The sequence below is a fragment of the Epinephelus lanceolatus genome, chromosome 3, assembly GCF_041903045.1.
Source record: "Epinephelus lanceolatus isolate andai-2023 chromosome 3, ASM4190304v1, whole genome shotgun sequence".
In the NCBI taxonomy this organism is placed as follows: domain Eukaryota; kingdom Metazoa; phylum Chordata; class Actinopteri; order Perciformes; family Serranidae; genus Epinephelus; species Epinephelus lanceolatus.
Window position 1 is genome coordinate 32,496,658 of NC_135736.1, and position 27,681 is coordinate 32,524,338.

At 41.8% G+C, this 27,681-nt stretch overlaps 1 protein-coding gene across 1 annotated transcript in view; it reads right to left on the minus strand.

Moving 5' to 3' along the window:
* The window catches only part of ctnna2 (catenin (cadherin-associated protein), alpha 2), a 536,848-nt gene that overhangs the window by 17,573 nt on the left and 491,594 nt on the right, over positions 1-27,681 (minus strand). Inside the window, exons 14-16 of the mRNA XM_033623313.2 lie at positions 21,961-22,074; positions 12,880-13,061; positions 9,879-9,984 (exon numbers count right to left, since the gene is read on the minus strand). Of these exons, the coding sequence (XP_033479204.1) occupies positions 9,879-9,984; positions 12,880-13,061; positions 21,961-22,074 (402 nt within the window). The remainder of the gene's footprint in view (positions 1-9,878; positions 9,985-12,879; positions 13,062-21,960; positions 22,075-27,681) is intronic.

Genomic DNA, 27,681 nt, shown 5'->3' on the forward strand with positions numbered 1-27,681 from the left:
TAGGCATAGTAGGTGTTTGAGACGGCCTTTATTGACAGGTGACCTTGAACTCAGTGGCTCCGAACTGTTTACTTAGGAAGGTGGGGGGGGGGGATACTGTGTGAGGTGAATGGGACGTTGGTGTTCTGAAAACAACAGTCAGTAGTTAGGTGTTTGGCCAACAACTGGAGCTGCTGCAGAGGCTGTGACACAGAGCTCAAGGAATGGATTTCGGGGTGGGGTGGGGCTGGGGGGGACAAAGTGGGGATGTCCACCTCAATGTTTGAACATCTGCATTCATCCCAACCCCCCAGTCAAAACAGGAAAATAACAGAGGACCTTTATTTGGACTAAATTAAAGACATTTACATCATAAATCGATGCAGAGAAGGCACAAATTGGTGCATATATGGTGGTTCTATGCCCTTGGCTGAAGGTTTTACAGTACCTTAATTTGCCACGTTTGCCGTTAAAGATTGTATTCCCTTTCATACCGTTCTCCCACCAAAATTAGGGCATATATCAGATTTTTTAACAGTGGTAATGCCTACTAAAAGTAGGTGAGAGACTCCTTTCCCATTGCCAGTAGATCTTAGTTGACAGTGGAGAGCAGCATTGAGCCCAGTGAAAATATTCTGCTGGTAACTTTTTCCAATATCTCTTACTCATTCAGTCTCTCTTTCAAACTCTGTAGCGCAGGGGTGTCAAACTCTTTTTAATCCATGGGCCACATACAGCCCAATTTGATCTCAGATGGGTCAGTCCAATAAAACCATTGCACAAGAACCTATAAGTACCATCAGCTCCAATATCTTTCTTTTTTGTGTAAAGAATTGCAAATACATTCTTAAGACATTCATCCTTTCACAAAACAGATGAACAGCCTGATATGTCTTAAGAAAAATAAGTGCAATTTCAGTAGTATGTCTCAGTTTTTCCACATTCAGTCAGACTCACTGTCATTACATGTGCATTTATCCATACATTTCATGATACAGATTCTTTTGAACTGAAGCTCGTCTAAAAACCCATTTTTATTCCTTGGCTTTCAACTCCGCATGAGACTCTGTTTCTGTTTTAGTGTTTTATGGTTTGTTTTATTTATTGTTTTATTGTTTTTAAATTATTTTAAAAACAATAAACAATTATTTTAGTATTTATTTCCTGTTAATTATTTTATGTCCCTGTGTTGCTTTGTCTATTTATGTACAGCACTTTGTTTCAGCCGTGGCTGTTTTAAAGGGCTATATAAATAAAGATGAGTTGAGTTGAAGCTGCTGATTGACAATATTTTGCACAATGTTCAATATCTTTCAACATGGTCACAGTAAGTATTCATAGATATATCAGAGCCTCTGGAGCAGAAATTTACATGTAGGCAAGGCATTGTTTTCCTTGCTCCTGAAGCCAGCATGTAGTGGGCTGGATTTCACCCTTTGGCGGGCCGGTTCTGGCCCACGGACCGTATATTTGACACCCCTGCTGTAGCAACATATTGGGCTCTAGTTTCCCGGCGCAGCGCAGGTGGCGCAGGGTGGCGAACCCTGCGCAGAGCTAGTTTCAAGCAGCGCAACCCGAGGCGCGCTCAGTTTGGTAGTTTGGCAGACCGAGGTGCGCTGAGATGGGTGTGGCGGCGCAGCAGTGGGAGGTGTCGACAGATCCAGCTTGGCGCAGTGACAGTTTCGTGTCAAAAGGCTTCGCCGAAGGTGCGCTAAAAGCTCACCATCTTAAACCAGGTCTACTGTCAGCGCAGGCGGAGCGCAGCCGGTGTAAGCCGAAGTTTGGCTGACCGGCGGACAGTGCGCACACGTCACCAAAACCTCACAGGCAGGTTTCCAGAATATCAGGCACACAATGCAATAAATAGCCACAAAACCACTATTCAATGCAACTATCTGCAATCAGCACATAAATGTATCTCTATATCGACTGTCCCGTCACATCTGATGTCAGATCAAAGGGGATTGGCACCATTTGGCACGCGTAATGGAAACCGAACCTGATTTGATTAACACAGCCTGCAAACTAATGACTTCACATTCCTCTCAGCCAACCACAAACAGCCACAGCATCCAATAGGGAGTATATATTCAGCATCTGTCATCTTAGAAAAGTCAAAAGAAAAGAAACAGAGTGAGACTGCGGGAGAGAGAGAGAGAGCGCGCGCACGAGAGAAACGCATCATTGATTTACAATTGTGGTAACCTCCTCCCAGGCTACCTTTGCATCATCAGCCCGTGGAGGTCTGCTCGCAGTTCTGTATATTCGGACACTGCGAGCAGACCTCCTGGACCAAAACATCAGTTTCCTCCTGGGAGGAGTTTGGCCGTCTGACGCTGTTGCTCTCTTCTGCCATGGCGAATTGAGTAAACTCTCATTACACCTTCGCGCAGTGCATTTAAGGCCGAGGAGAGGGGCTCATTTGATTGGTGTGGTGTGTGTAAAACCCACTCCACGCCTTCTCTCCTCCCTCTTTCCGACTTGCGCCGGTAGGAGGGACAGAGGTGGGAAAGAGGAGTAGTTGCGCCAGCGGGCATGGTGTGCCAAACTTACAAAATCCGCCTGGCCACACCCAGTTGGCGAAGTGCAGGTGCACTGCACCCCCGCCTCGCCCGGTCTGCGAAACTAGAGCCCATTGACTCAGTGCAGCGCAAAGACAAAAGCCAGATGTTATTAGGTTTTTTGTCCAGTGGAAGAGGGGCTTCAGAGTCATAACTCAAAACTGAACACAGATAATACACATATTTTTAGCTCAGAGTGACTCGCATTTTCCGATTATCCCTGGCATTTACTCTCATCACGATTTAACATCCAATAAATCCACTTAGAAACTAAAAACTTAGAACTCCAGAGTTCTCCTGATCATCATATTACGTACTATTAATGATGGCAATTGGCAAATTGTATTGAAATATATTATGTGCTATGGGGATCAAGTTGCATGTTATGTGTTACCCACTGAATCTATATCAACATCCCCTGAAGCATTATGGGAGCTGTAGTTCCAAAAATGTTTACATTACTTAGACTGTGAATGTCCCACAGTTCCATTTCATTTAGAAATGCTCATAATATTTTTTTAATTTAAAGACATGATTAGGTGAGACAGTGACATATCATAAGAAATGATAATAGATTTAAAGCAGAAAAAAATCTTCATCCCATAATGAACTGAAATATGTATTTTGGTCAGTTTTTCTTCCTTCCTGAAACAATTCAGAGGTACAAGATTTTCACTCAGCTACAGCATTAATTTTTGAAGATGGTTAGTAATGACTCCTCTCTAGTCAGCTCCCGTTAAACTGTAGTTTTTGTTTTTTTTTATGGAGAAGCCTTTTAATTACACATCAGTCACACTTGGTTTCACTGCTGTCAGAGTGGAGGCGACAGGAGCTCTGCTCTTGTTGTTCAGTACTCGATGCGACAGAACCTTCCGCTGAGACGACTAAAGTGAAACCTGTGGGTCTGAATACTTAGTGTCAAACTTGCATGTGTTTAGCAGCATTTAGAAAAAATAACTTGACACTTCTAAGTTATTTAAGCCCGTCAACACTTCTCAACGCTCGAACTGAGAGTTCACATGAATGCAATGCAAAAGGAAAGTACTCTTGAAGGTAAGGACGAGTAAATAAACCAGGGAAAGCAATTACAGCATTACAAAACAAACTATGTTTCTTACTGTCGACAAATCATATTAAAAAAACAAAACCAACAATGAATTGATCTCACTAACAAGTTTATCTGTGTGGCCACATCCTGATATAACTTACTCCACCACTGACTTAAAGAGCCACTAAAAACACATCAGTAAGCTACAGTTAGACTGGGCCACATGTTCCTCTAGTACAGTAAAAACGGTTGCTGTGGTTTATTTTGAGTCAACCTCACATTTACCATCCTGCTTCTGTAAATACTGACTAGTGCACCAAATGTTATTAATCCATGTCTAAAAATATCCCCCAAGAATCACCCATTTTAAATGTCATCACTTGATTGAATGGGTGTTATTTGTGGTTTTCAGAAGCATAGATATGGCTGTTGGTATCAGGAGCAGTGTCATTAGGTTTGGGCCCAAAGACTTTGTGGTTGGGTTCAGAGAAAACATCCCGGTTTGGCTTAAAATAAGTATGTTACATGGTGTTCGTCGTGGCACTAGTCACTTAAATCGCATACTTAACTTCCCTCTTCAGACATCATTTAAAATATGTAGAAATACTTAAACTAATACTAACATTTTGTTTAACTTGGTTTTCCCACATCATAGTTTAAAAAACTCTGAAAAGGGTCTCGAAGCAGATCTACTCTTTCTCCCTCAGTGAGAAATTTGCTCGCAGTAAGTTTCTGTTTACTCCAGCGCTGCTCTTGCTAGGCTGACCAGTTAAAGAGTAGTGCACATGAAGATGGCTAACATTAGTGTCAGAGGAAACTTAATAGAGATTAAGCCATACATGTCTGAGCCTCAGTCAGACCTAGACACAGATGGGGAGTCTGTTTGTACCAAAATTGGCAAATAGCATACATATCAGAATGCTAAGTGTGGTTAGCATCTTTTATTTAGGTTGTTTGTTAGCTTATTAGCTTGTATGCTAACTGGCAGTGGCCTGAGAACCGACTGGCTGACGCAGTGTTAGTGGTTATGAAACATACCATATTTGCTATGATGTGGTTTTGGGAAGCTCAAGGATCAGGTTTACATCTAAAAACTGCTCCCTCTACCATGTTTGCTGTAAAAAACTTTGACTGTGCCAATGCAAACTCTCACTCTCTGACAAGTCTGCTCTGTGCTGAAGGTTTTAGGTGTCTTTGCCAGTATGGTGTTTAAGTCCGTTCCCCCTTCCTAAAGTGTTTCCCATGTTAGACAGCGATTGGCTTTGGTTTTAGTGACGTACCTCAGCTAGCTTGCCCGGCAGATGTTTACATCTCATATTTTCCTTCAGGAGAGGAATGCGAAAACACCTGTTTAGTGATAAACTTTGCATAGACACATGTCAGTACAGTCAAGGTCACACATTTTAGGGGACATAAACAGAGGAAAAACATATTTTTGAGTGGAGGGAGACTTCAAAATAAGTCAGTGTTGCCTTTTGGTTTCAAAAGGGACACAAATGCCGGTCTTCTGGGTGAAAGTCCTGTGTTTGACCCATCCCCCACCTTAGCCAACCTCCCTACACAGACAGTTCCTTCTCTGTATAGAAATGTTAAATCAGCTGACTTCCTCTGTTGCTGCATAACAACAAATACAGCCATTTAATATACTCATAATGGCATTCTAGACATACTAGTTGATATAGCTGAACTCTTACCTTCTTAAGAATTACTGTACTGACTCCTGTTTGAAGAACGTAATGTAAAAATACTCTGTACTCTACAATACCTTCACATAACAACATGATTGTACAGACATTAACTCCGCCTGCACAGTCAAATGTAAAGCTAGATGGTATTGCATTCAGAAGCTGCCTGTCTCAGGCACAGTGATACATAGAGTCACGAGTCATTGCTGTTCATAGCACTTAATGATCGATGCATGTCTTAGAACAGGAGCGCATAATGTTTGTACAGCTCCCCCCTTTCCTACAGCAGCTAGCTTGTGTCTGTAGGAGGCATACTTAAAGAATGAAACAGAGTAAGGAAAATGGAGTGGGAGAAATAGAGTAGAAAAAAAGGCATTGCTGGAGTGAAATGGGGTGAGTTGCCTCGAGGGGTTTTTCTACGTCAAGCGCTGTGCTTAAATGACTATGAAAGAGCTTGCCGTCCTTCCACCGTTCCACGCAGAATTGCCTTTTGCTTCACACGTGTTCATCAATAGGGCTGATGTGGAGTCATGGCGACAAGGTTTGCTACTTAAGGGACCTGTCTGAAAGCAGCGGAGCAGCCTTTATTCTTACCGTCAAGCCACAGTGCTCTCAGCAAACACAGGTTACCTACCATAATGTGTGAATGCAAAATACTTGTTTTCCTCATGCGGAATAAAGACAAATAATCAAGGATGTTATCTGTTGTGTAATTCCATTAAGATGCTTCATAAAAGCAAACTTTTGCTTTTTTAACTTTTAATAACTCATTCCATGCACTCACTGGCATGGCAAGCAGATGCCCCGAAAGCCTCACATGAAAACACTTTTATACTAAATACATGTTGGAAATGAAAATGTCCTCAAGCCTCTCTTTATTTCCTGAACATAGCTCTGATGTCTCTGGAAGTGTAACAGAAGGCTTTGAATATTCAGTAAACACTGGTCTAGAAACCATTTAAGTGAGAATTAAAAATGGCAAGCCACCTGCTCTTTTCATTACAGCAACTGTTGATTCAGACACAGACTCTGCCAGTGATTTGCCATGTGACAGATTCACTCCCACCTAAACCCTGTTAAACACTGATCATCACTCGGCAGCCCACAAGCCAAGAAATGAATACATAAGCACACAAATGCAAGTTCATGCTTACTTTGTCATCTCAGTCCCAGATCCCAGCCCTAACCGACGTACACAAGCCGTGATGCACACTGAGACCTGCTTCCTTGAGACAAATGTTCTCACACATGGAAACATGCATAAATGTTTATCAACAAGGCACGTACAGATTAAAACTGTTGCTTCTCCTCTCTCTGTTTGTGGTAATTACCGCATGACAGACAGACTTATGCATTCATGGCCTGAAACTTTGTTCTGTAGTGCAATATGCTCCGGAGAGCAGGACGGTGTCACATGAGGAGAACAGTGCCAGCTTTGACTAAAGATGCCTTCTGGTCAGTTGAAAGCTTAGCAGACTCTACGGCCGCTCAAACTGACAGGCGATCTGCACCGTGCAAACAGCAGAAGGCTTGCCCATACATTGTTGTGAAGCCGCTAACTGTCACAAGAAGGCACAGGGTGTAAGAAATATTCATATTTTATACTAGTATACGGCACCCTGAGCTTTTGTATGTGCTGAATATAACCTCTGCATGATCCTTTGATTATGAACATTCACCACCCTGGATAGGATCACGCCTCCTGAATGAATGTGAAATTATATTAAAAAAGTTCAATAATAAATTAAAGTATGAAATACCTTCACAGGAAATAGTCATGAAAGCTTTGAAAATTTACTTTTTTCTATGCTGTGTTAAGGGTTATTCTGACTGCAATGCAGGTTATTTATTTATTTTCAGTTTTCTTCAACGTCTTTTTCAGTACGCAGGAAATCTCAAAAGGAATAAGTGTTCATTTTTCTGATGTAGAACCCGGTCTTTGTCCAAATTCACAAATTTTTCACACTGAATGAAAAACTTCCTGGCCAATGCACCTGAATTTTGAGCAATTTGGATCCAGATGAAAATTAAAATTTTCTGTTTCTTGCGTTAAAGGTAAACTATGCAGGATTGTCAGTTATTGTGTTTTAACACACGTCAGAGAAAGGGAAAGGCAACCCCAGAGTTGCTCTCATTTGCTGTTTTGCCTCGCTATATTTGCGTTTCTTCCACGCTGTGCCTCTTGAACGCCTGCTGCTTACAGTCTTGCACCTAGTCGCTAGGGCTTTATAAAGCGCCAACCTCCCCTGAGCGCTGTGGGGGTACACGCTCATAAACATTATGAACACAGTAATAAGAAGAAAATGAGACAAATACATCACCGCACACTAGTGGGTCATAAATGATGATTGAGAAGGATTACTTCTGTATGAGTCTATATATTGTTTTTTATCCCGGAAATTTCTGAATAGTTATAGAATATCCAAACTCTGCAATTGAGGCTGGCTCCAAAAGCCAGTCAAACCCCGTAGATCACCAAGTTAAAATGCCAAATTTAACAGCTGAAAAAAACATGTTTACAGCCTGGTCCAAAAAACAGTTCTGGTCTCTATAGCTTATTTTAACATTGATAACAACTAGACAGGAGGTTATTTTTTTATATCACTCACCCGTTCAGATTTTATTAAGGCTTAAAGTTATGCATAATTAAGGGCGGGGCTGCTTGACTGACAGGCCTCACCACAGTCTATAAGTCAGATCCACCGTCTCGTCCAAATAAGGTCTCTTCTGGCTCCAAAAAAACCAAGATGGCGACAAACAAAATGCCAAACTTGATGCTTCAAAATGGAAGTCGACAAACCAATGGGTCACAGTAACTACGTCCATTATTTTTATACGGTTAATGAATTAAGCATCTTGCATTAATGGTTTTAGTTATACAACCTGCAACTTTGAGTTAGCTGCTAACTGCTTTCAGCTGCTTTTTAAATTTCCGCACAGTGGGTCGTGCACATATAACACTGTCAAAACTTCATACCGACCAAGTCCAAGGTCCCATCTGGCCGGCTGTTCCTTTTACACAGATGTAAATTTGGCACTTTTACTACCTTAAGGCCGTCCCCTTCTTCCACAGTTGTACCTTTTACAAAGAATGTCAAGGCAGAACAATGGCACGACATCTGCACCTTCAACAGGCAGTGAAAAAGGGGCTTAGATTCATCCCTTACTTCTCTACAGTTACACCCTCTTGCCCAAATATTGTACTTCTGACTCCAAAAAACAAGATGGCGAAGACCAAAATGCCAAACTCAAGGCTGCAAAACGAGAGTCAACAAACCAATGAGTGACATCATAGTAGCTACACCCATTATTTTCATTCACTCTATGACTTTAGCAACTTTCATTAATGGTTTTGGCTTTATGGCCTGCAACTATACTGTTTTCATTCAGTCTCACGGCTCTCATTGCACTGTTTGCAGATAAAAAAGGCTCTGATTAACCAAGTGTACGCTGCCTGACCGGCACCAAACCACAGACAGACAAAGTCACCGAGTTTTCTCTTTTCTCAGGAGTTGGCGGCCAAACACAGCTGAAAGGAGAGTGAATATTGGACTTACATTGCTCTGTATCTGCTGGATGTGTAAATAAGCCATTGTTTGCTATATCAACTTTATAAGGTGGTGTTATATGTCAATGTTGTGTTTAGAGCTTGGTGAACTGCCCAAAAGTGGCCAAAAAAGGGGACTGTGCAGCCTTTACAGAGGTATGACTCATCAAGTGCTTTCCAGATATCAATATTGCATGGGTGTCCATACTCATTTACATAACAGAAAAGATTTCCACTGCATTTTAAAACACTAAATATGGCGAGTTGTTTGAAATTTGGCTCATGAAACTAAAGGTACAGCAGCCTTGCTGGCGATCATGTGTGCAGGCCTCATGTGAGTCTGAGGACTTCAGAAAAAGATGTGATTGTGATTCTGAATTTTGATGTGAGCTCCAACATTTCTTCAGCTAAGCAGCACTGGAAGGAGGCCCAGCGTGTGATACTGAAACCAACAATAATTATTCCAAGGGTTTGCTAGCTAACAGCAGTTGCAATTACAATGACAACAGGCTGCCTTAATAAATCAGTGAGTCTTGTGCCTAAGTTTATTCTCACTGCTTATTAGAGACAGATGAAATGGAGAAGAACATTATGCATTACCTGGAGTGCTGCATTCTGAAATACCTCCCACTTCATTTGCTGTATGCACACATACACGGCGTACACACCTATTTCTTTTCACTCCCGTCTTCCCTCGGCACAGCACTGATTGATTAGATATTGAAAATGGTCTGTCAGCATGTTTTAGAGAGGTACTCATCTGATAATGAATGCAACACCTCGGTTGGGAGCTAATTATATTAGAGACACAACTTGGTTCTGCTGTCTTGCTCTCTCAGTGTTGGCCCCACTGGGAGATAGAGTCATGCAGCAACACAGCCCACTGCTCCAGCTGGGCTTGTCAGTGCCCACATTAAAGATTTCCAATGGCCATGCCCACTTACTCCATCTAAAACTTTGCATCGCCGCCAGCCACTATCACACAGTGAGAGACAGTTTCAGAATGATGGGAAGTATAATGACAGAAATGACAGTGACAGACACAGACGCAGAGCTACCTGATCTGCAACAGCGCGGGCCAATTTGTCCATCCTGGAGCCAGCCTCTGCAATCTTCTTAGCCGCGTTGATCACATCTGAGGAGTTCTTCAGGGGGCCTTTGCCTCTGGGAAAATTCAAGGAGAGAGAAAGAAGGGAAAAGGGAATGTGGGTGGAGTTGCAGAGGCAGAGGACATGCAGAGCTTCCCTTTCAAAACTGAGATCACCCCTGAGCTCGTACAGCAGCGGCTAATTTACTGCGGCTGGCAGGAGCAATGTGAGACATTACAATCAACCAACAATACAAGATTTCCCAGATAATGGATGTACTGTACCTTTGTCCCTAATGATGTGTCATCATCAAAACAAAAAGACAACAGATTTGTTTTTAACAACAAAACAGGAGATTTTTCAGAGCGCTTACAGTAGAAAATAGACCAGGATAGGGAAATAATGGCCAACCACTGAGCCTTTGTTCTGTGTTTTGTTTTCTTGATTTGCCAGCACGGGGAAAGTTACTGTGGCTAAATAAGTGTGTTTTAGTCGGTGCTAAGCTGAAATTTCCACTCAGTTTGTTCATGCCAATCTGAGCAACTGGGGTCAATGCCAAGTAATAATGGTGCAGTCACAGCACCACAGCCATAATCACTCATGACTAATGACTCGTGGCTCTGATTTCTCTTTTTCTCTTTTTGGTTTGTTCCATGGAATATAATTGTGGAGTGGTTCACAAATCCATACACGAGGCCGATAACCATCAGTTAGGCATTAGGGATTTCCCTGATATGTTGAGCCCAGATGGGGGAGATTGAGAGGAAAGCTGTTGGCTTTTAGTAAACATAAGCGACAAGACTCTAAATGCAAACAGATTATCTATTACAGTATATCTTTGAATCGCAGCGTCGCTATGTCGCCTGAGCAGAATAAAGGTTGTCTGGGTCACTCTGCCTTTTACAAAACAGTTTGCAGCTTTCAGGCAAAGGCAAGATTGTTTCTCAGCTATCCCGCTTGCTGTCACTTTATTTACCTGCTGCTCCAATGTTTTTATATCAACAGTGGATAAAAACACTACCTGTGTGTGAAAGTGGTTGTTTATAGTGATGATCCCACAGAGGATTATCACCCGACATGTCTCACCAGCTAGTTGTTTTGGTTTTATGGAGCAACTTTACTCATCATTCTGCTTTCAGATACAGCAGGCAGCTGTCTGCAGTTAAGACCCTGATACCTTCTGTACCCTACTGACCCAGCAACAAACTGCAGTAGTCCAGGATGAAGTGACTGAGGGGGGTGTTCAAAAGTGCAAGGGGCCTTTTTTTTTATTTTTACATAAAATAAAATGCATTATGGTGGCACGGTGGTTACTGTTACAGTGAGATTTAAAAATGTAATTAAATTACAGTTACTAATCAAAATGGTGGTGCAGTGGTTAGCATTGTTGCCTCACAGCAAGAGGGCCCCTGGTTCAAACCCAGGGTGGGGGTGCCCATCTGTGCATGTTCTCCCTGTGTCAGCGTGGGTTTTCTCCAGGTACTCCAGCTTCCTCCCACAGTCCAAAGACATGCAGGTTAACTGGTGACTCAAAATGGTCCGTGTGAATGTGAGTGTAAATGGTTGTCTGTCTCTATGTGTCAGCCCTGTGATAGTCTGGTGACCTGTCCAGGGTGTACCCTGCCTCTCACCCAATGTCAGAAGTAATAGGCTCCAGCCCCCTGCGCGGCTTGTAACAGGAATGAATGAATGACTAAAATGCATTAATTTAAGCATGTAATAGCCCAGGAAAGGCTAAATAACAATAACATAAGCTACTGTTTCAGAGTCAAATAATACATTTAATAATCAGAGCACTCACATAACAACTTAGCATTAGCGGAGCCCTAAATATTTTTTTACATTTATGAATGATTCTCTGTCAAAATTAGGAGCAGAAAGCACACAGAAAGAGCTATTTGCTGCTTCCAGCTTTCTCTCTGTCACTGACTCTCCCTTCACTTCCCCGTTGTTTCCCTTATGTCTGTGGATTTCTGCAATAGCGGGAAACAGAATAAGGGCCAAAAATTCTATTTACAACCTTGGAGAGCAAGCAGGCTAAGAAACCAAACTGAGTGACATGTTCTGTCTGTTTGTCTGTGTATCGATCTCCTCTGCACCATTTCAGGACTACTGCCACACTACAGTTAAGCAATAGGCACGTTTCTCTGCCAATAATGTTGTTGTAACTGTTTTCCAAAGATACATAAAGCTTAAACAGAGGGGGCAGAAATACAACTGAGGGGGCTGAGCCCATTTAAGACCTCTTATGGTGCCAGGCCCGGATTATAGCGGTACATTTAGCAGCTAAAGAGACAGATTTCCTTCTGGAGTTTGTGTCCATGCCGGATGTTTAGGCAACATTTTGTCACAAGTTAACCGTATAAACTTAGAGGTCCAGTGTATGGAATTAGGAATATGTATTGGCATAAATTGAACATAAAGTAAAAACAATGTTCTCTTTAGTGTGATTATATGGAAATAAGAATCATTGTGCTTTCATCACCTTGGAATAAGCTGTTTATATTTATATAGGGAGTGTGTCCTCCTCCATGGAGTCCCCCATGTTGCACCACCATGTTTCTACTGTGGCCTAGACTGGACAAACCAAACACTGGCTCTAGACAGGGCCATTTGTATATATGTGTCGGCCACTGTGGTTAAACAGCCCCTCAGGGATGAGCCGAACAGCTTCGGAAAAACTGCAGTTTTTTTTAAGTGGAATTGCTTTATTCAGTGTTTTTACTTGTTTTAATCACCGTGTCTGTTTGTTGTTGAGAGGAAGTGACCTCTGTGGATAATTTGGCTGTCAGTAAAAACCTCCTGAACAATAGATGCTGAAGAAATACTTAACAGGAACTCAGGCTTGGCACATGGGAGAAGTTACAGCACGTTGCAGTTGCTAGATGTCACACAATGCGACACACTGCTCCTTTAAAGTGTAATAATGCATCAGAGTTGTGTTTCTGCTGCCTTAAAGTGTCATTTTTACCTGGTGAAGTCTGTCATCTCCATCATGATCATACACATCTGCTTGGCCAGCACGATGATGTCATTGCCGTTGTCATCCCACTTGGCCACTTCAGCATCTAGCTTGCACTTCTCCTGTCTGAAGCTTTCCACCTGCTCGGCAATCTTAGCCTTTTCCTCCTGGGGAAGCTGCGCCATGATAGCCTGCGAGCCACAGGGGAACATGGAAGAAACAAAAGTATTAGAGGACAAGGAAGAGGTTGTTAGGGAGTAAATTTGAGCGGAATAAATTGGATGGATTGCTCAGAGTGAGGGAAATGACAGAGGAGAAGAATTTAGGTAAAGGAGGGAGATAAGGTTAGGGAGGAGAAAACGATAGGGAAATGAGGAGAGGAGCGAATAAGAGGAAGGATTAGTTAAGGAGAAGGAGAATAAAGGGAGGAACATAAAGGGGAGAACTGTAGCACCATTTGTTCTATTTTTTCCGTCCGGTCTACTTTTTAATCCGCCCTACAAAACTTAAACACCAAGTTTGGAGTCTGACTATCCCTGCCCTTCTGAAACGCTTCAAAATAAAGTTCTAAACTTTACATTTAATGACTGGACCTTTTCAAACCCCTTGACATCTTATATCCATAAAGAGCAAATCCATTTTTGCCTTCATTTTTAACTCAGCGGCCTTTGGGGGCAGGTCCAAAATGGCATAAATCTTGTGGCAAGGTCACAGGCGCAGTAAGGACCTGGTATTATTTGGGAGATAAATGTATAATTACCTCGCTTCTTAGACCAGAGAATGAATAATGCATTTGTTCAACATTATGTCAGGGAGGTGAGATGGAAGGAAGAGTAACCTGGTTTCCATTAGGTCGATTCTATTGACTCGAGAGGCAGAGGGAGAAAACGAGTACAGTAAAAAAAAAAAGGAAAGTCATCATTGTTTTTTAACCTCATCTATTATTGACTGTCCTCCAAGAATTGGTATTCTCTTAATGAAATAATCGCCCTTGTCCTCTTTTTTTCCCACTTCCTTATTCCCTCTCTCGCAGCAAAGCTGGTGTGTGGGGGTGCGGGGTGAGCTCAGTGAGAAAGTGCGTCACTTTGTTCACGTCCCCTGCGAGATGTGTCAGGAGGGAATTGAAAACAAAAAATATAGATGAGTTGTCCTTCTGAAATTCTTCGAAAACAAAATAAGCCCAAACAGATGGGGTGGTGGTGGGGGGGGGGGGCACAATGAAAGAAAGAGAGAGAGAGGAAAAAAAAACTGAAATTACAGATGGAAATAGAGAAGCGTGGTGGCGCAACTTTCTCATCAGAGGCCAACAGATGTGTCCATGAGCTTTGGCCTACTGATCACTGTGTGAGCAGAGTGGTGCAAAGCTTTGATGGCGGTTAGCTTGAGAAAAAAAAAGAGAACTCGAACGGCATAAACAAACAAGCAAAACCAGCCCCCTCAAGCCCAGTGTAGATTTCCTCTGCTGCTGGTGCCAAGACACACAAACAACAGCGAGGCAGCAAATCCCATTAAACCACGTGTGGGGTGAAAACACTGCTCACATTTAAAACAAATACAAAGTTAATATGTATTGAGACTGCACAATGAGGAATAAACAATTTAAAACAGACCGCTGATTCCAGCGGGGCAAACTCGTACTCACTTTGCAGGTGTTGCTATGAATTATGGGTCGCACACAGCAGGCAGTGGCTCTGGGGCCCCAGCACCAACATTTATTCAATCTCTGACAAAACAGCTACTGTAAGTCTGCCCGTCTACACGCCAAATATAACTCCAGAGGTTCATTTACTTATTAGACAGATCCCTGAATCAAGGCCCAAGCCCATTTTTACCCCTGCTGCTTGTTTTTGAGTGCCACCCTGCCCCTGGGAACAGAGTTACAAGGGGTAGTGGTTGAAATATTCCCCTGTGAAACCCTTAAAGACCCTGAGACACCATTGATATTTACAAAAACCGATGCCACGAATGTTGCCGGACAATGCAAATATGTCATCTTCTGCTGTGTTGAATTCTCTCGTGTGGGCTATGGCATCCTTTTGTGGTTGTCAGGACTATGCCACTAGCAGTGTTCTGTAGGCTAACGTAATCAACCTGTGCTCCTACCCTGCCAGTCTGCACTGATACTAGAAGAGAGGTAACAAGTGCAGCAACTTCACTGCTGGACTGTAGTTAAATTTTGGGCGTCATATGGCATCAAATTGATGTAGGAATATGTCAAAATGCTGGACTGTCAGGCATCAGTCAGCAGTAGCAATGTAACAGTAGCTAGCTAGAGACCAGGACACGAGCATACTGGCAAGTTTTTGTTATATTTGCAATAAAGAAAAGCACCATAATATATTTAAACAAAATTAAAGGGGAACTTCACCCATTTTCAAAATTCATACATGTTATTCTAATTGTCAAAGACAATCCAAAAGTATAAGTAAAAATGACCAACTCTCCCAAATGCAAAGGCTAGAGTGCTAAAACTTGTGACATCATGCAGCATAAAGTCTGGAGCTGCTCCACAGACAATGAAGGGTGAAAGACGTTTTAGATCAGTTCTTCCTAACTGGTGCAGCCACGGGGTCCAGATCCCTCTTTAGTCATTTGTTCAAGGTCCACACATGCTTGCGTCTGGCCATGTTGTCGAGCTAGTTTGCCGTCTCTGTCAAGTGGCTGGCCGGGAACGGCACTTCAAAATGTAAGCTCTGTGCCAGAAATTCACTGTATATCAAAATAAAGTGTGTTTTTTATAAAATCTGACACATTCATGAGTCACTTGCGGTCACTTCAGAATGGAGCCATGGCCTGCTTTTGGACTGCGACCCACAGATTGGGAACCACTGTTCGAGATGACGCTAGAGCACCTTGGGAAATGCTCTGAGTATATGACTACATTTTCTGTTTCAGAGCTGAGAACACTACAATAGAAAAAAGCTAATTTGGGTATCTAAAAGAGAAAAAAAACTCTGTTGGTCTTCTAAATCAGGCTCCCATTCATTGTCTGTAGAGCAGCTCAAGACTTTATACGCTATCACATCACAAGTTTGAGGTTTATTTCTCTGGTTTCTGGCTTTAAGGGAGAGTGGCTCATGTAACCAAATACTGATCAGACTTTCCTATACCATGGAGGTAATATTTTAGAATTCTAAATTTAGGTGGTGCCCCCCTTTAATCTAAGATAATCAGATGGTTATTTGATAATATTTGAGTCCTTACTAATGAAGAAAACACAATTGTGGGTTTGTTTTGTTGCTTGTGCAGCCATCTTGTCAATGAAGTCTCTGTCTGAAGTGTCTTAGAAACCTCTATTTTAAGGGCCATGTAGCCCTTACCCTTCACCCTACCTCTCTGTTCCCAACAAGAATCGGGACACCCTAACCATAGATGTGAAAACACAAAACTGAGGAGTCAGGGTAACATGGTGGTGTTTTGGTATTAGGTATGCATTTTTGGCTGAGTTAATTAGCACGACTGGGCTTTTTTTAATAACCATTTTATGAGGTAATCCTACTGCTTCTTTGAGTTTATCTTATATAACACATTACTTTTTAAATTTATGCTGTTCATCTCAACTATAGCCTTTTTTTATTCAAATCAGTTTAAATAACAGTGCAAAAATGTATAAAAATAAATATGAGGACCACAAAAGGCAATTTTAGCCCAGACACTTTAGGGGTGCTTGTGTTCTCAGCTTGTGGTTCTGCGGAGCCAGCAGCTCCCTGGGGTATGCTTTGCTGATTAGACACTCATGTTCAATGTAGCCAAAAACATAATGTAGGCAAAGCTGTACAGTAATTGCTGCCTAATCAATAGCGACACAGGTGAGTGCACTTTGCCACCAGGCACATCTCTCTGACCTCCGGACTCGAGGGCGGTCGTTTGCATATCTTTGCCGCTCATTTCTTTCCTGCACCCAACTGTTGAGGCATCAATTATTCACTTGTTTCTATAATTACACCGAGCAGTATGCCCCTGGTGTCAAAATGGTGGTTACACCGTTGAGGAGAAGTACAGTTATGGCTTCGCTAAATGCCATTGTAACGAGTCAGATAGAGAATGCAAATTGAGAATCACGGAGTAGTTCTCAGTTTGGCTATCTCTGTAGGTGCAATCACAATGTTTTCCCTCCGTCTCCTGCACATAAAAGCCGCACTAAACCAAGATGAACTCCTTCCTCAAACAGTTAAAGGGAGCAAAAAGTCTCTTGAAACTCAACAATTTGGATTGGAAATTCCTTTTCTAAAATTAGGGATCAAGGGAGGTTGGGGAGAGAGAGTGAGGGATTTGGTTGGTATTCAAATTTACTCTGAAAATGGTGTGACAAAAGAGAGAGAGCGTCGGGGAGGAAGAGAAGGAGAGACGGAGAGAGGGGCTTCTGAACACAAAGGAAAGCTGCAGCACAGGGGTAAACACATGAGCCAATTGGGACGTCAGGGGAGCAGGAAGGCACTTGGTGAAGCCCCCCCGCCCCCCCTCTCTTTCTCTCTCTCCTCCTCTGCTCTCTAGAATTCACTTATCCCCAAATCCCTTCCCCTACTTTACTGATAACAACAAGGAGCGGGCCTTGGGAGCTTAACATAGTGGCAAATCCGGCCGAGGGAGTGCTGTGCCAATACACTCTGCGACTCGGCTACGTCTGCAGGGATTAGAGCGCTTTCCGGGTTTCTTCACCGAGCGCGGCGTCTTGAAATGACTTTAATTTGTTTCATTTGAAATAAACTGCCCAGACACTCAGAGTTCAATTTTATGGATGACCTATCAACAGTGTTATCCAATCACTGTGCTAAGAGATGTTGGGTGCGTATGTGTGTGTGTGTGTTGTGTTTAGAGCGCTGTGCATTATCCGCGGTGTGTGTGTGTGTGTGTGTGTGTGTGTGTGTTACAGAAGGAGAATTTGCGTCTGCGTGTTCTAATAGAAAGAGACACTATGTACAGGCCTCCTTCCCCTGTGTGTTTTTCTGCCTTCTCATTATGCATGTTTGCTCTAATAAGTTAGCTTTACACATAAGTATAATAGAAGTGACAAGTGGAGCACCACACAAGGCAAAAAGCACTGGGAACAAAGGCTCCTAGGAGCGCCCTGGACTTGATTTGATTTCTTTCTACGCTCAGCAAGAGGGAGACATTGAGATCGAGAAAGATGTTACGCATGTGTCCCACGTGTGATACCCGCACACTGGAGGGGCTTGGGGGGGATCATGACTGTAAACCTCAGTGTGCTCATGTCAGCTCCTATGGAGAAAATGGATTACGCTTCCTCTTGTCTGTTTGAATAGAAACACAGAAACGCCAGTGTGCACTTGGCATGACCGTGAGAGGACAGCAAGCTTTATCCTGACACGACAGGCTGAGGCCGACTGGGCAGATCACCAGCGGTTCACGGCAAACACATCTTTTATGGATGTGCTTGCCTTCTGCGTGTGTAAATGTTTAGTCTCTGAGGGCATAACAGTGTCTATGAGTGGAAAAACAGGCGCTATCAATTAACTGTGCGAGAGGCTTTGTCAGTGCGCCAGATGTATAGTTTGCTGTACACGATAATGTGTTCTAAATGCACAAAAAGTAATCAAGTTTGATAACACTAAGCGATACGTTGTCGTGCATTTACTCGACGCGGTGCTCAAGTGCATGTCTTGCTAATTACGGGCACGTGAACACTCATTAAGTTCTGCCATGTCACCCTTAAATACACCTTACACCACTTGTATTACAGCAACAAGTTATGACAAAGGGACATGCTGAGACTTCAAACTGTTCCCAAGAAGAGCTGCCCACTCAAAGCACAGTTGAGTGCCAGGAAAACTAGTTAACAGTTTGGTACTGTGAAGCTCCCTTGTGTGGCAGCACTGGTGCGTCTAAGCTCAGATGGCCCCGCAATGTTACGCTGCGGGAGGCCTTAGTGGGAGTATACATTCAACAAACTCAAAGCACTTCACACCCAGGACCCCCACAGTCATCCTGGAGAAGCTATTGTGCACCCAAAGCTCGGGTCTGTTCTTTTTTGTTCATGCTTGGATTTCAGATTTGGAAATGTTTTATTTTCTTTTAGTTCACCAGTTAAATAAATGGAATATAACTTAAATTCTTGATTACGTAAGAGTACTGCAAAATCAAATCAGTCTTCCCTAAATGGCACTTTATCAAATACGGTTTTCTTGACTAGTATAAATGGATGTAGAATTTATCATATTTTGTTTCAAACACACAGAAACGCATGATTTATTTTAACCCTCAACACAATCTTTCACTAACCACTACTTGGCAGATGCTTCTTTTAACTAAAACCACAAAGTTTCCCAAAGCTTAAACCAATAGTTCATGTGCCCTACCATAAAAAAGCTTAGCCTTACAGTTGGCTGATAAGCAAAGGTCAAAGGGCACTAAGACACAATGTTGGGCATCAGCTCTAACACAGCTCGTGTGTCATTTTGGCAGGGAGCAACCAACAACATACATATATGGGCAGTTAATTTGAATAATTTGCTGCACTCACAGTACATGATACTGAAAAATGACCCAACGTTTAAAAAAGATTGGGCATTTCATTGAGAACCTACATTTTTCCACCACTTTTTTAAAATGTTGAAGGAGAATCAGTAATAGCAGGGATAATGGAATGTAAAGCAAGACTATGTAACTTCTGAAATAAGAAATGATCTTCCTCTAACAAAGTTCATTAGCTTTGCAACACACACTTGCTCAGCTCAACTGACTCTGAGCCTCTGCTGCTACAGCCTTGGTTGTTCTATTATGATCAGAAGGGTGTGGTGGCTAATGTTAGCTTTTGCTAACAAACTTTGGCAAGATGTAGCTGTGTAACGGACTTTATAACTCTTATACTATGATTTAGCATCAAAGGACTACTTCACCCATAAAGCAACCATTTGTATATCAGCTTGTCGTGCTGCACTACCTTGAACTCGTAAGGTAAATTCTGTTTTCTAGCATGCCTCCATGGAAAATGGCAAATGTATTGATTTACTGATTGACTGGGGACCATGATAGCAAAACATCCATTTCTCTCTCACACAACTGGTGCAGTATAATCCAAGTCTCACTTATCCAGTCCTATGATCAGTACTTCTCAAACACATAATTTTTGCTGAAACCATACTAATCAAAACTGAACTGAAATTGAAATTTATCTACCCTCTCTTCAAAGCCAGACTCCAATACTGAGGTCTTTCAGTGAAAATGCATGTTTGGAAAGTACTTGTATTACACTGCAAGAGTTGTGTGAGAGTTTTTAAAAAGATGTTTTGGCGTAGTTTTGCTGTTGTCAAACTTGGTCCCCAGTCGATCAGTAAGTCAATATGTTTGCTGTTTTCTGGGAAGGTGTGTAAGTGTGGCCGCCTCCTTATGGTCGACCAAACGTTACTCGACCAGAAAGGTCATTAGTTGGCAAGATTTCATTGGTCGCTTAGTCAAGGCAAAAACAAAACAAAACAGAAAAAAAGTGAAACTCTATTAGGAGCTGTGCCTTGTCAAAATAAATCAAAACCTATATGACTGGACCATGTGGGACTTTAATTTGAAAGGACAGACACAGGAAGAGGCCACGCTCAGTAGCCAGACAGGAGTCAGGTTAATTTCCAGGGCTGGTACCTGCAGTTATTCCACAGGCTAGTTAATAACATGTCGGGCAGGAAATCCAAAGTGTGGGATCATTTTGAGAAGGTGAAGGACAAACACAAGGTGATATGTAAACTCATCTTCATTGGTCGACTACAAACATGACATATCATCTGAAACATGGAAGTAGCTACATGCCCATTAGCCACTTATCACAATCATTACTGCTTTGCCCGCAGCGTCATTAACAGGCGGCTCGCTCAGTGTGTGACGTGCACTTGTAGATAAAATATAGGCCTATATTAATGAAGGTTCATTAGTACGGTTTGTATTTCTCTGTAATGTAGCACAGTGTTAACAATGTTACTGATACTATTCTTTCTCACACCTTCAACTCAAACCATTGTCTTGCCCCGCCCAAAATATATCATTTAATAATTACATTAATATTGTAAAAATGTGGGCGACTAGTTGACTAATGGCCCTAAATGACGACTATTGGTCGACAAGAAAAATTCTTAAAAAGTTTTCATGATGAATTCAAGGTAACACAGCGTGACCAACTGATCTATAAAGAGCCATTTTGTGGGTGAAATATTCCTTTAATCATTACCCAGTATTGCATTTGTAGCTACAGCAGTGTGCTGGTCTCACTTTAATGTACAGTGTTTTGTGCTCGCCTTAAAGATAAAAGCTTGACTGGTTGCAGTGCCCAACTTCTAAGTTGGTTATTTTTTTGTTTTAACTCCTATCAAAAAGCAGCACAGTCACTGCTACAGCTGCATAATACATACATTTAGGAACAATAAGATTCCTTTTTGGTTTTATTTATTTCTCCCTTCTTTGTGCGTTACCCCCTGTGTGTGCACACTGTGTAGAGACTCAGGCAGTATAATACAGGCCTGTGCCATAGGGAAAGGCATCGGGCCAAGTCACACTCCTGTCATCCACAATCCATTCAACATGCAACACACCGCTAGAGCCTCTGTGTTGCTGGAGGGGAGCGAGCACTGATACCCTCTTAATGTTCTTTAAGCTGGGCCCAAGTGAAAAATTGCTAATGTGCAACAAAGCCCAGACCCTGGTGATCGCAACTGAAGCCTTGGCACAGCACTATACTGTATTTTGTGTTTTGTCTGGCATCTGAAGGGAATTTGGTAATTACTTCTTTGTTTGTGATTGCAATTTTACACCTGCCACCCCCGAACACTGTTTATTTAAAATAATCCCGCTTGTTAGGATCATTTAAATGGACTTTCATGCTATGTAAGTGGAACTAGTTGGATGAATCGATTCCAGTATGGCCAGGGAACAGGGGTGGGTGTTGAGGTGGGATGCAGTTCAACTTGCTCCTCAGCCTACGACTGAAGCATTAACACTACAGTCACTTATAGTCACTTGGGCTCGTTGCCCAGCCATTACACAAACCAAACACATGTCATCTCTTTCTCTATTCTTTTTTTTTTAGGTTCCATAACTAAGGCACAGTCAGGAAGTTTCAGCACAGTGGGGAAGTGAACATCCACTCACCCGAGCACTCTGTCCGGCAATAAGCTGGTCATCTTCAGTCTGGACACTAGTCCTGCTGCGAGTATCATAGTCCTCCTGTTCAAAGTCAGAATCATCTTCCAGCTCCTCTGGTGTCTGCGGGAAACACAAAGACAAAGTTAGACAGGGAGAAACTGAAAAAAGAAGATTCACACTACTCCTAAATTGACAGCTCAAAAGGACAAATTTCTTTGACTTCATGCCCCATTGTGCGGGAATCCAGAGGAACAGACAGCATATGTTCCTGTGTTGTTTTCGGTATACAGTGCCTCATTGGGAGTTTTGGCTCACAACCAAACTCAGCATGTGACAGACACAGATGTCACACAATAAAAAGAGTCAATTATTTATTCATAAAAGCCATGTTTAGCGTTATTCTCTGGATAAAATACCTCCTTTCCTTACCTACAGTCTTCTGTCAAATTGAATTATAAATGAGTGGCACTCTTTGAAAATGCAGAAATTTGGAATTTTAGGTATTTTTCTGATTAACAGCATTAATGTATTCGCTTTGGAAAGATACCTGACAGGAAAGAAGCAACACAATAGCAGTTATCAGTGCCTTTTAACACATGTACAGGTATAAATATCAACAATTAGTCCTTGTTTGTACTTCAGAGGTAAATATCTCGACCCATTTGCACATTACCTCGGTCAGCAACTCCATATTCAATGGTGTTAAATTCGAGTATGCCAACAAGGGCTATCAAGTTTTAGAGAATTAAAGGAGGTCACTGAATATATTTATGCTGGAGAGAGACAGGTTTTTACAGAGGGATGCTTTTCTTTACATAAGCCGTTTCCTCCAAACACTTTCAGTATGGTACCTTTGGAACCAAAAGTAAACCTTCAGACATGGTATCTAGACCCTAGCGTTTCCACTGCAAACCGTACCCTTAAATGAGGGCGGGGTTTTTGTCACTCACTGCTCTGTCCAGCACTCACTGTATTTCCTCCTTGTTTATTATCCACAGAACGAGGCTGAATGTCAACATTTTCAGAACAAAATAAAACAGGCTGCGGTGAGAGTCTCTCTTGATGGGATATTGAAAAACAGCGGGTTTGTGCATTTAGTCCTTCTCAGGCAAGCTCAGGGGTTTAGTGTTGCCAGTGCCCACAGGACTGATGCTCAACTACACTTTTTTTTTGAGGATTGGGATAGATGCAGTTCACATAATCCAGTCAAAATTGATGTATATTTTTAAATGTTTGATCCACTCATTATTAAAAGTGTATGTCCTATAAAAACTAAATTAATGGTCAAAGTTGTTAAAGTGAAATTTAAGGTGTGCTGATGGATTCATGTTGTCATCTCAAAAATGGGGAACGGAATGGTTCCATTGGTACCATCCACAACTTTTCACAGTGGAAACAGAAAAAATCGTATCCAAATGAACTGAACCGTACCGTATTGCTCGGTGGAAACAGGGCTATGGTTCCCACACATTTTCATGGACAAAATATTAAATCTTTCCAATGACTTTTTAGACCCCCATAATAAAATTTCCATAATCATTCACCATGTATAACACGAACATTGCTCCGTCTCAGAAATGCAGTACAATTTATTTTGTACAATTTAGCAGTCACAGAATAGGTTTTGCAACTTTGGGATTCATGAACCTACGTGTTTAATCACACTGTCACACTATTATTTTTCTTTCATTCAAATATACTGGGTTCAAGCTCTTCTCAAACATAATTTCAGCTAGCTGGCATACAAGGAGGGAGAGATGTAATGCAGGAAAAAAAATGAAGAAACATACGTGATGGTAAACAAAACACTATCACACATAGACGTACATTAGAGTGTATTAGAGAAAATGCTGTTTTGTTACATTATGTGGAAGGTTATCAAGTGAAGATTACGGTAACAATTTCATTACGCACAACATTTCATGACTTTTCCTGAACAAATTCTATGACTGGAAACCTGGAAAAATTAGATGTTGATGTTAGGTGGCTAATGTTAGGTGCCACGCAATACTGGCTGGTAGATTATTTGATTCATCACAAACAACCTTGATATATTGAAATTGATGGGTACAGATTCAGATTCAGGCAATTCAATTAATCTCACTGGCAACAGCTTGCCTTGCACACATACTATAACATAACATTAACACACATAAATTGATGGGTAATAAAATAAATAAATTAAAAAAAACCCAAAACTTAAAAATATGCCAAGGAGTTCAGTGGAATAAAGGAATCTATAAATAATATAAAATTAAAATATATTAAATAACACAATAAAAACAAATATTTACAGAGAATTGAAAAGACAAATTGCAGAGGGAATAAAAGATTTTGATTACCAGTTAGTTTTACAAGCAGGTAAAGCAAAATGACGCCCTGATGGCAACAGAGAAAATTTGCCTGCAAGAACATCCAGACGAAACTAAAGTAGTTGTGGCTTTTTGGAGGATTTGTTGATTGCAAAAAACTCACTCTTGTGATCTTACAGCAGATTTTAACATTGCTATTTAGTGTGAAGCTGTGACTCAACGATTAGACAATAATCTGTGGACAGTTTCTGTCAAGGCTGGTTTTACTACTTCCCACATCCACTACTAGACACCACTTGTAACAAGAGGAAACACACAGCAGGACTGCATTTTAAAGAGCAAGCCTCTGAAATGTAACAAAATGTCAGCCGTATTGCTTTTATCTGTGTACATGTGTGTTTGCACAGTCTGTCTCTGCACAATAATCTTACGTTTATTTTGTGTCTTTGAAGACGTATCATGTTTGAACAGGGCCTCGTGGTGAATGAAACTGCTTAATGTTATTCTTTTTAAGTTTTGGCGCTTATTTTATTCCTCTCATTTTATTTCAAAAGGGAAAAAAGCAGAGTTGTAAGCATCATGTAATGAAGAAAATACAGAGCATTACTCCACAATGCTTAATAATTGGAAAAAGCAATGGAAGCACAAGTAATTTCTGGTGTCTTATGAAATAAAACACTGGAATGTAATTGAGTCATATATGAGCATCTGATTAATAATCATTTTTATTTCCTCTCTGCTGGCTACAAAGCACTGTCTCGCTAATTAAGATTAGTGGGTTAGCCAGCTAACTTCAGCACAGGCTTGTTGATCTCGTGAAGACGGCTCACTCCTAGCTGGGACTATATCACCATGGTAAGCTACGCTGGATGGCTTACCTGCTGCAGAGCAGCATATGAGACCAAACATGTACATGTGTAAAGTCATCATTCCTACATGATGCTGACATTTAAAAAGCGCTGCATTCACAGAGCTGTCACAGCCGTCCTTGTGAAGAGCACTGAGAGGTTTTCTATTTATAGGCTGAGAGAATGTTGCCTCTTCATGATGATTAATTATATTAGAGATATTACAGATATAATTAATATCTTACACAAGATGAGTGCTCACACTGACTACAAAGCAAGACATCTACCAAACAGGTTGCTAGTAGACCATGGCAATACTGAATTAAATGAACTGTATGCTGGCATAGGCTGAACCACAGAACCAGACCAATCTGTGAGCTCATGTTTTATTTATTCTGGTAGATATGTCCCATCCCCCTCCCATTCACACAGATTTCCAGCCAATCTGGCTTGACGTGCATGTAGCCGTCTGTTGTTGATGTTCTGGGACACCGTATCCACGTCAGTCTGTTACATACATTGTGTCTTTTCAAAATACACCTCCATTTTTACAGGAAATGTACAGTTGGCATACAGTCTCTTAAAATAGATACAGTAAATGTAACATGTTGGTACAACACCAGAAAAAACAACAGGGTTTGGCTTTACATTTAACATGGACCTCCCTGGTGGAAGTGGGTGATTGTTGGACCAATCCATCACCCCTCCCACCTGCCCTACTCCGAACTTTTGCCCCCTTAACTGATGTTATTATCTGGCTGTCTTCCCCCTGACGCCATAACACACTGACAGTGCCCAGCCATGTATACTGCCAATGTGAAAGGACAGATTTTTTTGCCTGTGTCTGATGCGAAAGTCACAGCCCAAGCGCCAGTATTTGCCGACTTCGGAATGAGAATGCATTAACCTATCTTAGTAAAGAGGAGCGCCGAGGCATTTTGACAACAACCAAGATGGTCACTGCTGATGTGGAACTTTCTGTTGTAGTACTATTTCCAAATTAAGATGACAAAAACAGAATGATAATGCACTGGTTAGCACTGTCGCCTCACAGCAAGAGGGTTCCTGGTTCAAACCCAGGGTGGAGGAGCCCTTATGTGGGGAGCTTGCATGTTCTCCCTGTGATAGCGTGGCTTTTCTCCAGGTACTCCAGCTTCCTCCCACAGTCCAAAGAAATGCAGGTTAAATGGTGACTTTAAATTGCCCGTGAATGTGGTGTGAATGTGAGTGTGAATGGTTGGTCTGTCTCTATGTGTCAGCCCTGTGACAGTCTGGTGACCTGTCCAGGGTGTACCCTGCCTCTCGGCCAATGTCAGCTGGGATAGGCATTAACACTCGTTCACAGACATATCGATGCTACACCATCACTGTCTGTTTACATTTGTCCATCGCTCAGTGCTAAATCACATATTTCATTGCTCTGACTGGTTGCAGGTCTACCAATTGCGTCCCTAGGAATTTTCAGACTATGAGCTTTGATACCATCCCTTGGAATCTAAAATTAACCAAGAGCTTCTAGACTAAGTTGCATTAGTGATTTGCTTTGGCAATGTCTGGCTAGCATAGGCTAGTCATAGTGATGAATAATCTTATTAGTATTCCCAACAGTCATTGATCCGTTGCCCTCATATTCTATCACCGCAGAACATGATACAGCTCTGTGAAAAAAAAACCCATCTTCTAATGGACTCAATGAGATGAGGACTGTATAAAAAGAATGGGGAAAAGCCTCCATAGCCACTGAGATTTAGCTCCTATTAATTAATTGGCACAACGTTGTGGTCATACATAGCTTCATTAAGCTTTTTTTTTAAGCCTTTGTATTTATCCTCAGCAGCAGGAACACCATTTATTGTACTTATATAATGCTCATATTCATTTTTTAAAGTACAGATTCTATTCTACTGAACATGATGATATTTTCTTTAGCATATGGTTTGATTTCTATCATTCGGAGAACTGCTACTTTTGCTGTGTTTTGCTAGTTATGTGTCTGCATTCCTATTTCATTTCACCAACTTATATATTTTTCCCTCTATCCTGACCTGATATGCCCATGGGATACAAAAATAGCATCTCGTCTCAAGTTCAAACACACTTGACAACCCTTAGCGTTTTCATGTGAATACGTTTATAGCTGAATCACTAAATCCAGTATAATACAACCAGGTGTTAAACAGCTTTGTGAGATTGGTCGTTCATTTCAATGGGGCCGCTGGGTCGGCAAACTGCAGTAGATTGCTTTGCTTCTTTCTGCTGTTTACCTTGTGATAATACAGACGCCCTGAGAAGCAGGGTGAAAATATCTTTTGTTACCTACAAGGAAAGCCTACAAGTAAAAATTCTCCCACGTGCAAGCAGCCATGACATGTCATAGAACTCTCAAAGGCTGAATCCAAACGTCCACCCTCTGGACTTGCAGCCGGAGCCCTCGCAGACTTCAGTTGTATGTAGCGTGAAGTATTTACTGTCATCACGTAAAGTCTGCGATGGCAGAGACTCCAAGCGGCTGATAGACAGGCCTCGAGACTGTTTTGCCCCTCGAAACGTTCAACTATCGCTGCTGT